We start from the raw sequence: 12,817 nt of genomic DNA on the forward strand, positions 1-12,817 counted from the left end.
AGGGGGGGAGGGAGGGAGGAAGGAGGGGGGGCGGAATGGAAGGTTGGAGAGAGATAGAGAATGGAAGAGATACATATTGATATAGAGATGAAAGAGAAGTTAGAGACAGAGAGGGAGAGACCATGGGAAACTATATATTACCTAGAGGTATTACACTGCGTAACAAAACATATCAATCTCCCATTACATCTGTCTGTGGTTGGGGTATCTACCTGTCTACCCTCCGCCTCTCCTGTGATCCCCATTCTTCTCCCTTATACAGTCTACTGTAGGTGGGTGTGGATCATATTGTCGACAGCACTTAGGTCGACAGTCATTAGGTCGACACCGTTGGGTCGACAGGTGTCAAGATCGGCAGGTGTCAATCATTAGGTCGACATGGGTTAGGTCGGAAGGTCGACATGTTTTTTTTTTACCCGAATGTCGACACAGTGGACATGGACACAGTTGGAAGTCAATCGCAGCCCCTCGCATTGCTCGCTATGCTTCGGGCACACTATTTTATTCTCCCACCATGCCCTAGTGGATGGTAGGGCATGAAATACCGACCGGTCGACCTAACCCATGTCAACCTAACGCTATGTTGACCTAAACCCATGTCGACCTTGTCCTATCTCGACCTTCACTCATGCTGACCTTGCCACCTGTCAACCTAACAGTGTCGACCTAATGACTGTCGACAATACGACCGTATCCCGTACCCCTACCCCAAGACATCTACAGCTAATATGTGAACACAAAGGGCCAGATGCACTAAGCTTCAAAAGTGATAAAATCAAGATTGATAAACAATCAGCTCCTACCTGCCTTATAACAGACTATGTTTGAAAAATGTCAGGCAGGAGCTGATTGGCTGGTTGTTCATTCTATCCATTTTATCACTTTTGAAGCTTAGAGAATCTGGCCCAAAGTCTGTGTAAAGGAACATGCATCACTGTATATATAGATTTGGCATAAACAAGGATTCACCTGCTCCCCATCCAGCCCACTGACTCCCTGGTCGCCGACAACCCCAATAGCACCCTGAAACAGAAAGAAAGTGACATTAGTTTTTCCCATATATGGAATTTATGTACAATATAATTGATCATTGATACATTGTGTCATTACATCTTAGATAAAGCGGCAGGAGAATTACTGCTCAAATCATGTTGTTACACAGATGGCGTATATGTGTGTCTGTGTGAACAATTGCAAACTGGTCACAGTGGGTTTCCCTGTGCAAAAAGGGACATGAGGATGTGCTTACAGTTCCTCGGGGGAGGTGCTTACAGCTTGTCAGGGGAGGGGCAAATGAAATATAAAAATGCTTATTACCCTTATCACTGCTGGAACACACACGCCTATATCTGCACCTGAATTCCTGATGATTTATTAATAGAATGCAGAAATCTGCTATTTTGGAAATAAGTTCAAGTATTCCCAAAATAGAGGGCTGTATTCCAATCACAGGTACTGTGTGCTGGCTAAATGGCATTTTAATCATAAGCCCTAAAACTAGTGTTACGGCTTCTCCATATTTAACAAGCCCCATGACCGCAATAACTATGGCCAGGTACCGCTGGATGGTAGGGCATGAAATACCGACCGGTCGACCTAACCCATGTCAACCTAACGCTATGTTGACCTAAACCCATGTCGACCTTGTCCTATCTCGACCTTCACTCATGCTGACCTTGCTTGGGGAAGTCTATTTGAGAAGGCACATGAGATAAACATACATTCTAATTTGTTTGACTATTAAGACTAACTTTCCATGACAGGGGTAGCTTGCGTCGTTTCAGTATACCTTTTCTCCTTTCTCACCAGGTGGCCCTTCTACCCCAGCTGGTCCCTCTCGACCCTGAAACAAGAACAAAGTGTAGCCTTGCTGTAACAAACCTCACACAGTGATGGAAACAGGGCAGCTTAAGAGACAAGTGTCACTGCCCAAAACAAAGATGGAGGCTGTCTGCAAAATGTTACCATGAAATGTCACTACCAGAACGGTTTTGGTAAAGTAATTTAGAGTCGAAAACACTTACCGGATATCCTGAAGGGCCAATACCGCCTTCTTCTCCAGGGGGCCCATGGTCCCCCGTGCCCCCCATCTTTCCTGGTTCCCCATCAGGCCCTGAATTGCCAGGTGGACCCTGAATAAGATACAAAGGATTCTGCTTGTTATAGATGATCCCAGATTGATTCAGTTAGTAGCAACGAGGTATGAGGTCAGGTCTCCTGTATGCTATTAGATGCCTGATAGTGGCGGCTAGTAGCATACAGGTATGGTGTCTATAATATATGGTCACTAGGTCGACCAAAGGAGAGTCAACGGTACTTGTGTATTATCTGGGCGCCCGATTTTTTCATCTTAGGGCATTGTACACCCAAAAATCGGTTGCATCGCATGCGATGCGAAGCGATTGGACCCGATTTTTAACCCAGATGCCTGATTCCTATGTTAAATGCCCCCCCAGGTCCGATTTTTGATTGTATACCCACCCTGATGGGTAATGACTATGTGAAATGCCCCCCATTGTTAACGCCACCCCACAATCAACATCAACCCTCGCAAGCCCGCGAGGGGCGTCGGTACGCGTCCTCCGACCTTTTCATACCCCCACTATCCAGGTCAGCGTGGAGTTGATTTTATATAGTGATATATTATACTGAGCCCGAAGCATGGCGAGCGCAGCAAGGGGACGCGCATTACTTCACATGTATTCCGCGTCCCCTCACGGGGCTTGCCGCGCTTCGAGCTCGGTGGCTCGCTGCGCTCGCCACACTATATAAAATCAACTTCACGCCGACGTGGATAGTGGGGGTATGAAAAGGTCAGAGGACGCGTACCGCCGCCGCTCGCCACGCTTCGGGTTCACGTTTACCATCGCATGCCAAATGGTATGCGATGCAATGGGCGTCGTGATACTACACAAGTACCAAATAATGTGCTGAGCGTAGCGAGGCACCATGCCCGAAGCATGGCGAGTGCCATGCGAGGGGACACGGTGCACAGATACAGTGTCCCTGTTGACTGTGTCGCCATTCAGGACAGAGAAAAACCTGAAAAACCCATGTTGACCTTTGGACTGACGACCTTCCCCATGTCGACCTAATGCTTGTATCGACGTAGTTACCCTGTCGACCTTTTGAGTGTGTCGACCTAAGGCCTGTTGACCTAATGAATGACCCAATGATCCCAACCCCTTAATTTCGCTTCTCAACTCAACCAGCCCCAGAGCCTACTCCAGGAACACAAACTTCTACAGTCGTGACTCTACATGGATATACTGACAGCAACAATGTTACAATATGGTAGATGGCTTTCCCAGCAGTAACAATGGCCCTTATTCTGGTTGGTGCGGATATGTCCGCGTGCGTTTGTTCCGCTGATGTTTTTGTGTTTGTGCATGTGCAGAGGCATATCTGCGCATGTGCGAAAGGGACATACGTCCAAATTCCGCATGAATTGTTTACACTACAAACAGGGGGTGGAGAGGGGCGTGAAGGGCTGTTTGGCCTCATTAACATATGCATACGCCCCGCGTTTCATGGGCGTTCCCATGAAAACGCTGGGCGTACGTATGGTAATGTGGCCGTGACGCACGTGTAGGGGGCGGACATATGACATTGCCGGATGTCAGCTGCCCGCCCAGATCCCTGCTTTTGCACGGAGAAATGCCCGTGTGGTCTGAGGTTGCGGGAGCTGCCTGACTGCTCGGTCCTGCATTCAATGGTCTGCGACCATCGAATGATGGGGGAGGTTCCCAGAGATGGAGGAGGTGTATTCATGAGAAATCCACTCGTGCTCCGTGTGGTCAGCAACTTACCACATTCGGACGGAGTGAGCGATCCGTACGGATAGCGGGGTTTAGGACGCACGGTCCTGGCCGCATAATCGGCTCCGGCCGCACAGACACGAATAAGGCCCAATGTTACAATATGGTAGATGGATTCCCCAGCAGCAATAATGTTACAATATGGGCCTTATTCTAGTTCACTCTTTCTGACAAAATCCTTCTTAGATGGACAAAATCCATGTGCACTGCAGGTGGGGCAGATGTTACTTGTGCAGATATAATTAGATTTGGGTGGGGTTTTACTTCAAAGTGAGATCTATATTGCAGTGTAAAAATAAAGCAGCCAGTATTTACCCTGCACAGAAACAAAATAACTCACCCAAATCGAATTCTCTCTGCACATTTTACATCTGCCCCACCTGCAGTGCACATGGTTTTGTCCATCTAAGAAGGATTTTGTCAGAAAGAGTGAACTAGAATAAGGCCCTATGTTAGGTGGATTTCACAGCAGAAACAATGTAACAATATGTTGATGGATTTACCAGCAGTAAGAAAAACGTAATGGCTGCATAGGCATGGAGGAGATTAAACATGATAGCTGGGTGTGACCTTAGAGGTCATGTGACATGGAGAGCCTATGGCTGCCTTGAATTTGGGTTGTTGGCTCTAATCATTACTCTGGGAGTAGGAGGAGTCTTCCTCTTCTTCCAGAAAATTTTCTGAGTGAGTACACGTTTTTTCTGCTCTGCAGGTTAGGCCCATTTACATTACATTTCACCCCTAGTTCTGTGCACCCCATTTCGTTAGGAACATGTCCCGCTCTGCCCCCAGTCGCTCAAGGCGTGCTGTGAGGCCGCCCGCCCGCTTTGCGGAGGCCTTGGGTTCAGGGAGGGGGGCTGCGTCCTCACCTCATGAAGGCAATCCTGCTCTGTGTGCCGCTGGTGGCTCCGGGGGAGGGCGTAGGGGCAGCGTGGCGGATGCTGCGGTCCCTGCGCTCCCTGACTTGGAGCTGGCGGCAGCTAGCGGGCGGAGGGCGTCGCGCGGCGGGCGTGATGGTTCAGCAAGCGCCCGCCGCGGCCTTGCCTTGGTTGAGAGCAGCTTCCCCCAGGCGTTCCAGGCGTCCGAGCGAGGTAGGGGACGCCTAAGCACTGCTGCCGGGCGCTCGGGGAGAGGCCGTGTGACGGGGCCTGCAGCGCAGCGGGCGCCGGCTGATGACGGCGGTCCGCGGCGTGTGCAGCCGGCCAGACGCGGCAGAGCCGCATCACGCGGTGGGCGCAGGTCTGTGGACTGCGCCCGCCGCGCTGCTCGCGGGGCGGGGAGCACGGGAGGCGGCAGGGCCACGAATAGCGCTGCTGAAGCCAGTGTGATGGCTAGCCCAGACCGGCGGCCATTACGCAGCTCAGCGCGAGCCGGCAACATGGCGCCCGGGCCTAGTCGCTCAGGAGGCCGCAGGGGGTTTTTAGAAAGCGCTGACACAGGGCCAGAGGGCGGGTCAGGGGAGTCTCAGAGGGGCATTTCCCCTTCCCCTGATCCTGAGACCCCCATGTACGGCTATAGGCCGTCATGGGATAGGCAGAGTCATGAAGAAGAGGATGAGACACAGGCTCCCCCTAGATCAAGGGGTAACAGTAGCACTAGGAGTAGTAGGTTGCCCAGGAGTGCTAGCAGGGAAAGGGATCCCATAAGGGGGTCCAGCAATGCACGCAGGCGTTCTCCTGCTGCATTTGATCCGGCCTTATTATCTGCAGCATTATCATCAATGGCGGGGGCTCTGGCTCCCTTGATAGAGGAGGGTCCTGGGGAGGCCGGTGCATCACGGTCTGCCAATCGCGGATCTTCTGCTAGGGGGCAAGCCATTCCTGGTTGTGCGGAATTTGTAAGGGCTTTTAGAAACATCAGCCCCTCTGGGCACGGTCCCAGGCCTAGATCTTCTCGCAGGCAGGATGCTAACGTTGCTTCTAGTGGTCGCAGGTCGGGCCGGGGCAGGGCAGAAAGGCCCTCCCGGCCTTTGTCTGTTGTTTCCTCAGATCCTGATGAGGGAGAGGCTGACCCTGTGGACGAAGGAGAGGCAGATTTGGAGGATGACACAGACGACGACACCTGGGCGGCACAGCCTGAGTCTACAGGTGAGGAGAATACTGATGAGGGGGCTGATTCAGTGGCGTATTCATCCACAGTGGGGTCTGGGTCTAGTCGTTTTTCCTCTTCCTCCTCCTCCTCATCTGCTGGTGGGTCTGAGGTAGGCAGTGCTAAGAAGGCGCGCAAGCAGGCTGCCAAATATGCTAAAAAGGAGGCGGGTCGTCAGGCCCTCAGTCGCAAGCGTAAGCGGGCAGCATCAATTACTAAGAGGGAGCGCAAGCGCCGCAATCTGCCAGGGGTCGTGCACTGCGACTACACTGCTGTGCTTAGGGGTCTTAGGGAAAGCTGTAGGTCAAAAATTCAGAAAGGGGAATTTGTGGACTTGTTCAGTCTAACTGACGAGTCCAAAAAAGCCTACAAAGCTGCTAAGGCAAAGGGAGGCATAGGAGCGGAGGCTTTCCGCTCGTATGATAATTGGCTGGCGGGATTCTGTGTTTTCTCCGCATGTTATCTGGAGGATAGGCCAAGGGAACATATGAACATCATTCGATACATTCACATGGTTCATGAGATGAGACGCACATATGGTGGGGTAGCGTGGAGGACATACGATGAGCAGTTCCGCCGCAAGCAGGACTGCTTACATGTCATAGATTTTGGGTGTAAGGACGTTGAAGTCTGGATGGCCCTCACCAGGACTCCCGTGGAGGCGGTGGAGAGCACGCGAGCTATTGTCGCTGCAACTCCTGCCACAACGGTGACTCAGCGTACCACAGGGAGTGACACAGCCGGGCCGAAGCGTTTCCCCACAGGCGGGAGGTCCTTTACACCGGGTGCTGCCAAAGGAAAATGCTATGGCTTTAACAACTCTTTCTGCAATCAGGGGCAGCGGTGCCGTTACAAGCACGTCTGCATCAACTGTTCAGGGAATCATCCGGCATTTAACTGCTTTCGAGGAGGCCGCCCCTCTCGAGGGGCGGTTGCCTCGGCAGCACCAAGGCCTTCCACGTCAGGCAACCCTAGATAGAGCCTTTACTCCGGTAAGGGTGGAAGCCATGTCACCATGGCTCCGCCAATACCCGGACAAAGATTCCGCTGTTTTTCTGTTACAAGGTTTTGCTGAGGGTTTTCACCTCCCTATACAGAGCGAAGTGGTTGGGGGAAAGTTTAAAAATTTTCAGTCTGCTCGCGCCTTGTCCTCAGTTTTAAGGGACAAGGTTGACACCGAGCTGCGTTTAGGTCGCATGGCCGGGCCCTTCCCTTCTTCTCCCCTGCCCAATCTAATTCTATCCCCTGTTGGGGTAGTGCCAAAGAAAGTTCCTGGTAAGTACAGACTTATCCAGCACCTTTCTTATCCAGCGGGCTCATCGGTTAACGATGCCATCCCGGAGGAATTCTGTTCAGTGACCTATCAGTCGTTTGATGACGCACTAGAGATGGTCCGGGCCAACGGGGCGGGGGCACTGATGGCGAAGGTTGATATTGAATCGGCTTTTCGTCTCATGCCCTTGCACCCCGATGCTTTTAGGTACATGGGCTTCCGCATAGGTGAGGAGTACTTCATCGACAAGTGTTTGCCGATGGGGTGCTCCGTATCCTGTGCCTTTTTCGAGAAGTTCAGTAGCTTTTTGCATTGGTGCGTGGAAAAATCATCGGGGATGAGCGGGATCGCTCACTACCTGGATGATTTCCTTTGCGTTGGCCCTGCTGGTTCCAAAAACTGCGCTGTATTGTTAGAGACGGTTCGTTCTGTCTTCTCGCAGTTTGGGGTGCCAATCGCGGAAGACAAAACCGAGGGCCCTATGACCTGCCTGTCGTTCCTGGGGATCCAGATAGACACAGTTTTAGGACATTGCTGTTTACCTCTGGAAAAAGTTACCAAGCTGAAAGGAGTCATTGACGCATGCTGTGATTCCCGTAAGATTACGTTGCGCCAGGCTCAGTCGCTACTAGGCCAGCTCAACTTTGCCTGTAGAGTCATCCCAATGGGTAGGCTGTTCTGTAGGAAGTTAGAGAGAGCAACCTCTGGAGTAGCCAGAGCTCACCATCTAGTGCGACTATCCGCTGAGATCAGGCGCGACCTAGCTGTCTGGGCAACCTTTTTAGAGGACTTCAACGGCATTCGTATCTGGCTGGCTCCCGTGATTGACAACTGCTCCCTGCAGCTATTTACTGATGCTGCTGGCGCGACAGGGTTTGGATGCTTTTTGGACGGTAGTTGGTGCGCGCAGGCATGGCCCCCTTCGTGGTCTGCTAAGGGCCTCACGAAGGACATGTTGCTCCTTGAGCTGTTCCCCATCATGGTGGCAATGGAAATCTGGGGCGCACGGCTTGCTAATCGCAGTGTACTCTTTTGGTGCGACAACTACAGCACAGTGCATGCGATTAACAACCAAAAGGCCAAGTCGCCTTTAGTGCTAAGAGTGTTGGCACAGCTATTCCTGCAATGTCTACGTTTTAACATCCTCTTTAGAGCTAGGCATGTCCCGGGCACTCAGAACGGAGTAGCTGACGCGCTTTCGCGATTTCAGTGGGAACGCTTTAGAGAGCTGGCGCCTGATGCTGACGTTGTTGGGGTCTCGTGCCCGGTTTATATTTGGCAGGTCATCAGCCCGGACTGGAGGGGCTAGCGGAATTATCGGTAGCGCCGGCTACTCTTAGAACATACCGCCAGGCTTGGTCGGAATGGGAGGCTTTTTCTGGAGGGTCAGCACAGCCAGGTATGCGGGGTAGCAAGCTATTCCTATCTTTTGTCTGGGGTCTGTACAAGGCAGGTAAATCTAGAGCTGTCGCAGCACGGTACCTGGCAGGAATATCATTTTTTGCGCAGCTGAAAGGGAAGCATGATTTTACAAAGTGCTTCCTAGTGCGTAGGGCTTTGAAGGGTTGGGCTCGCATTGCTCCTGTAGCTCCCGATTGCAGGCGCCCCATTAGCTTCCCTCTTTTGTTATCCTTGTTGGATAAAATTAGTTTGTTTGCGGACTCCGAGTTTGAGACGCTACTGTTCAGTTTAGCCTTTTCCATGGCCTTCCATGGGGCGTTTAGAATATTAGAGCTGGTTGCGGCATCGAAAGTTAAGGTTGCTGCGCTGTTATGTACAGACATTCGCATAGATGCAGGGTCTCTTTGGTGCAGGATTAGGCGATCCAAAACTGACCAAGCAGCGAGAGGGACGTGGGTGCATATAGCCTCTGTTATACCCAATTCAGCTTGTCCGGTGGCAATGGCCGAGCGTTATGCACTGGTACGACCAGCAGGGGCTGAGTCATGGTTGGTACATTACGATGGATCTCCCTTGACTAGATATCAATTTACCTGGATGCTCAGGAAATGCTTGGGTAGCCTGGGTTTGTCGCCAGGGGAATTTGGCACCCACTCCTTCAGAATTGGAGCTGCAACATCTGCTGCCAGCGCTGGCCGGTCAGTTAAGGATATTAAGAGGCTAGGGCGTTGGCGCTCAGCGACATACAGAAAGTATATTAGGCCTCACCTCCTGCCCTAAACGGTCTGTGCATGTATGGTTTCCAGCTGTGTGGTTGTACTCCTATGTTACCCCTGCCCGATTGTTTCCTACTCGGGGATTAGCCACGCTCTGTTGTTGGGCCAGCGTCCGGAGTTTTCACGCTTTTTTACCTGAACTGACGGACTGAATTCGGCTATCTCTAATTCGGCTTCAATTAACAGTCCCTCAGCAGGTTCAGACGTTTTTTCCTCCGGCCGAGTAATCCCTTGTTTTCCAAACTCCCATCCAAACCCATTCCTCCCTTTGTTTGTGGCTTCCCTTCTGTGTCCAGGAGTGGCTTCAATTGGTATTGAAGCATTTAAGCACCAAATTGTGCAGCAACCACCAAATTCCTTTTTTCTTTTGGCAGACCCTTCTAAAATTAGTGAATTAATGTTCCGGAATTCTAGAGGCAGGTGCTAACTGATGTTAAACATCTCCTTCTTTATAGGTGTGGGCTACGATGCATGCAGAGTATGGATAGTTGGGCACTCCTTTGTGCATTGGGCGGCCAGGTTGATAACTGCAGGCGAGGGCCCTGCGTGTGATTTTGGTCATTTGGTGAGGTGGATGGGCGTGAGAGGAATGTCCTGGCGCGAGCTAAGGGCATTCCTGCTGATGAAGGTGAAGTGGTTTGGCTTGCCAGAAGTATTGGTGATACACCTTGGTGGTAACGATCTTGGGAAAATGTCCCAATTGCAGTTGCGGGCCCTGATTATTGATGACCTGGCTGCCGTTAAGGGTGCCTGGCCTGGATGCACCCTGATCTGGTCCTTTGTGGTCCCCCGGTTGTGTTGGAGAGGTGCGAGAGACTGTAGGGCCATAGATGAGGCCAGGAAGAAATTGAATTCAGCTGTTGCTAAATGGGTGATCGGAACTGGGGGGGCTGTGGTACCACACGAGCGTATAAAGTTTAGGCATCATCAGCTCTTTAGGCCGGACGGGATTCATCTAGTTAAGGAGGGTCTGTATTGGTTCATCGAGGACTTGCTTGCAGTTGTAGGTTCAGTCCTGTAATAGGTGGCGGGCGGGTGCCTCTGGCTAGAGGCCCCGCGTTGGCGGGAAAGAGCGGCAAGTTATTGATTCAAGAGGTTTATCAAGTTATGTTATTGCGTATTGGGTCATGTTGCGGTGCGCTCGCCTCTCATTTGGCTTAGGCCTTCGCTAGATTACCCGACCGGGGATGGCGAACCCACTCGGAGGAGTGGGCAGCCAGTGATGTAGGTTGAGTGGATACCGCTTTCTATGTTAGACCGATTATGCATGGGTTTTGGGTGGAGCTTAGTTAAAAGCCGCTCTTTTCTGGGCCACCATTAAAAATACAAAAATAAAATAAAAATAAATATAAATAAACAAACAAATTAAAAACAAAAATTAGCATAAAAAATTCTTTCTAAATAAAATTCAGCTAACAACTGTTCTGCCAAATTCAAGTCTCCGTGTCTTTATTTATTATATAGAAGTATAAGTATTATGTGACATCAGAACATCCTTGGGGTCACACATCTGCTATTACAATGTTTAGAAAAACGTAATGGCTGCATAGGCATGGAGGAGATTAAACATGATAGCTGGGTGTGACCTTAGAGGTCATGTGACATGGAGAGCCTATGGCTGCCTTGAATTTGGGTTGTTGGCTCTAATCATTACTCTGGGAGTAGGAGGAGTCTTCCTCTTCTTCCAGAAAATTTTCCCCGCCCTCCCTCCCCTAAATTTATTCTCTAGAGGGCTTGGGTTCGTAGTTTAATTGCGTTAGCTGTTAGGCGGGAAAGAGCGGCAAGTTATTGATTCAAGAGGTGTATCAAGTTATGTTATTGCGTATTGGGTCATGTTGCGGTGCGCTCGCCTCTCATTTGGCTTAGGCCTTCGCTAGATTACCCGACTGGGGATGGCGAACCCACTCGGAGGAGTGGGCAGCCAGTGATGTAGGTTGAGTGGATACCGCTTTCTATGTTAGACCGATTATGCATGGGTTTTGGGTGGAGCTTAGTTAAAAGCCGCTCTTTTCTGGGCCACCATTAAAAATACAAAAATAAAATAAAAATAAATATAAATAAACAAACAAATTAAAAACAAAAATTAGCATAAAAAATTATTTCTAAATAAAATTCAGCTAACAACTGTTCTGCCAAATTCAAGTCTCCGTGTCTTTATTTATTATATAGAAGTATAAGTATTATGTGACATCAGAACATCCTTGGGGTCACACATCTGCTATTACAATGTTTAGAAAAACGTAATGGCTGCATAGGCATGGAGGAGATTAAACATGATAGCTGGGTGTGACCTTAGAGGTCATGTGACATGGAGAGCCTATGGCTGCCTTGAATTTGGGTTGTTGGCTCTAATCATTACTCTGGGAGTAGGAGGAGTCTTCCTCTTCTTCCAGAAAATTTTCCCCGCCCTCCCTCCCCTAAATTTATTCTCTAGAGGGCTTGGGTTCGTAGTTTAATTGCGTTAGCTGTTAGGCGGGAAAGAGCGGCAAGTTATTGATTCAAGAGGTTTATCAAGTTATGTTATTGCGTATTGGGTCATGTTGCGGTGCGCTCGCCTCTCATTTGGCTTAGGCCTTCGCTAGATTACCCGACTGGGGATGGCGAACCCACTCGGAGGAGTGGGCAGCCAGTGATGTAGGTTGAGTGGATACCGCTTTCTATGTTAGACCGATTATGCATGGGTTTTGGGTGGAGCTTAGTTAAAAGCCGCTCTTTTCTGGGCCACCATTAAAAATACAAAAATAAAATAAAAATAAATATAAATAAACAAACAAATTAAAAACAAAAATTAGCATAAAAAATTCTTTCTAAATAAAATTCAGCTAACAACTGTTCTGCCAGATTCAAGTCTCCGTGTCTTTATTTATTATATAGAAGTATAAGTATTATGTGACATCAGAACATCCTTGGGGTCACACATCTGCTATTACAATGTTTACAATGTTACAATATGTTAGATGGATGGACCAGCAGTAACAATGTTACAATATGTTAGATGGATGGACCAGCAGTAACAATGATAAGAAGACTCTGAAGGTGTTAGTAATGAACTTACCAGTGGTCCTGGCAAACCCTGGTCACCTGTCTCCCCCATGCGGCCCTGAAAATACAGAACTGTGACAGGTAAGAAGAACAAAAGCCAGTACTATATATATATATCCTGTATATACAGAAGTGGGGAGACAACTACATAAAGTACAAACACTGGGGCAGTATCATGAGGTGCAATGAGGCGGAGCTACGTTATTTGTGTGGAACAGTCACCCCGAGATTTGCAGATGATACAGGCATATAACTGGCACATATGATTAAGGTTTAAATGTTGATATATATATATATATATATATATATATATATATGTGTGTATATATATATATATATACTAGGTGATTCATAGCGCCCTACGGGCGCTCTTCACACCGTCGTAAGGGGCTGCGCCCCCTTAATTTGTGAACATTTGT

At 49.5% G+C, this 12,817-nt stretch overlaps 1 protein-coding gene across 1 annotated transcript in view; it reads right to left on the minus strand.

The window, feature by feature from the left end:
- The window catches only part of LOC146035271 (uncharacterized), a 218,041-nt gene that overhangs the window by 15,505 nt on the left and 189,719 nt on the right, over positions 1-12,817 (minus strand). The window contains exons 38-41 of the mRNA XM_083158626.1: positions 12,412-12,456; positions 2,025-2,132; positions 1,790-1,843; positions 970-1,023 (exon numbers count right to left, since the gene is read on the minus strand). Coding sequence (XP_083014752.1) covers positions 970-1,023; positions 1,790-1,843; positions 2,025-2,132; positions 12,412-12,456 — 261 coding nt within the window. The remainder of the gene's footprint in view (positions 1-969; positions 1,024-1,789; positions 1,844-2,024; positions 2,133-12,411; positions 12,457-12,817) is intronic.

This window comes from Crinia signifera, chromosome 9 (genome assembly GCF_055691185.1).
Source record: "Crinia signifera chromosome 9, ASM5569118v1, whole genome shotgun sequence".
Lineage (NCBI taxonomy): Eukaryota > Metazoa > Chordata > Amphibia > Anura > Myobatrachidae > Crinia > Crinia signifera.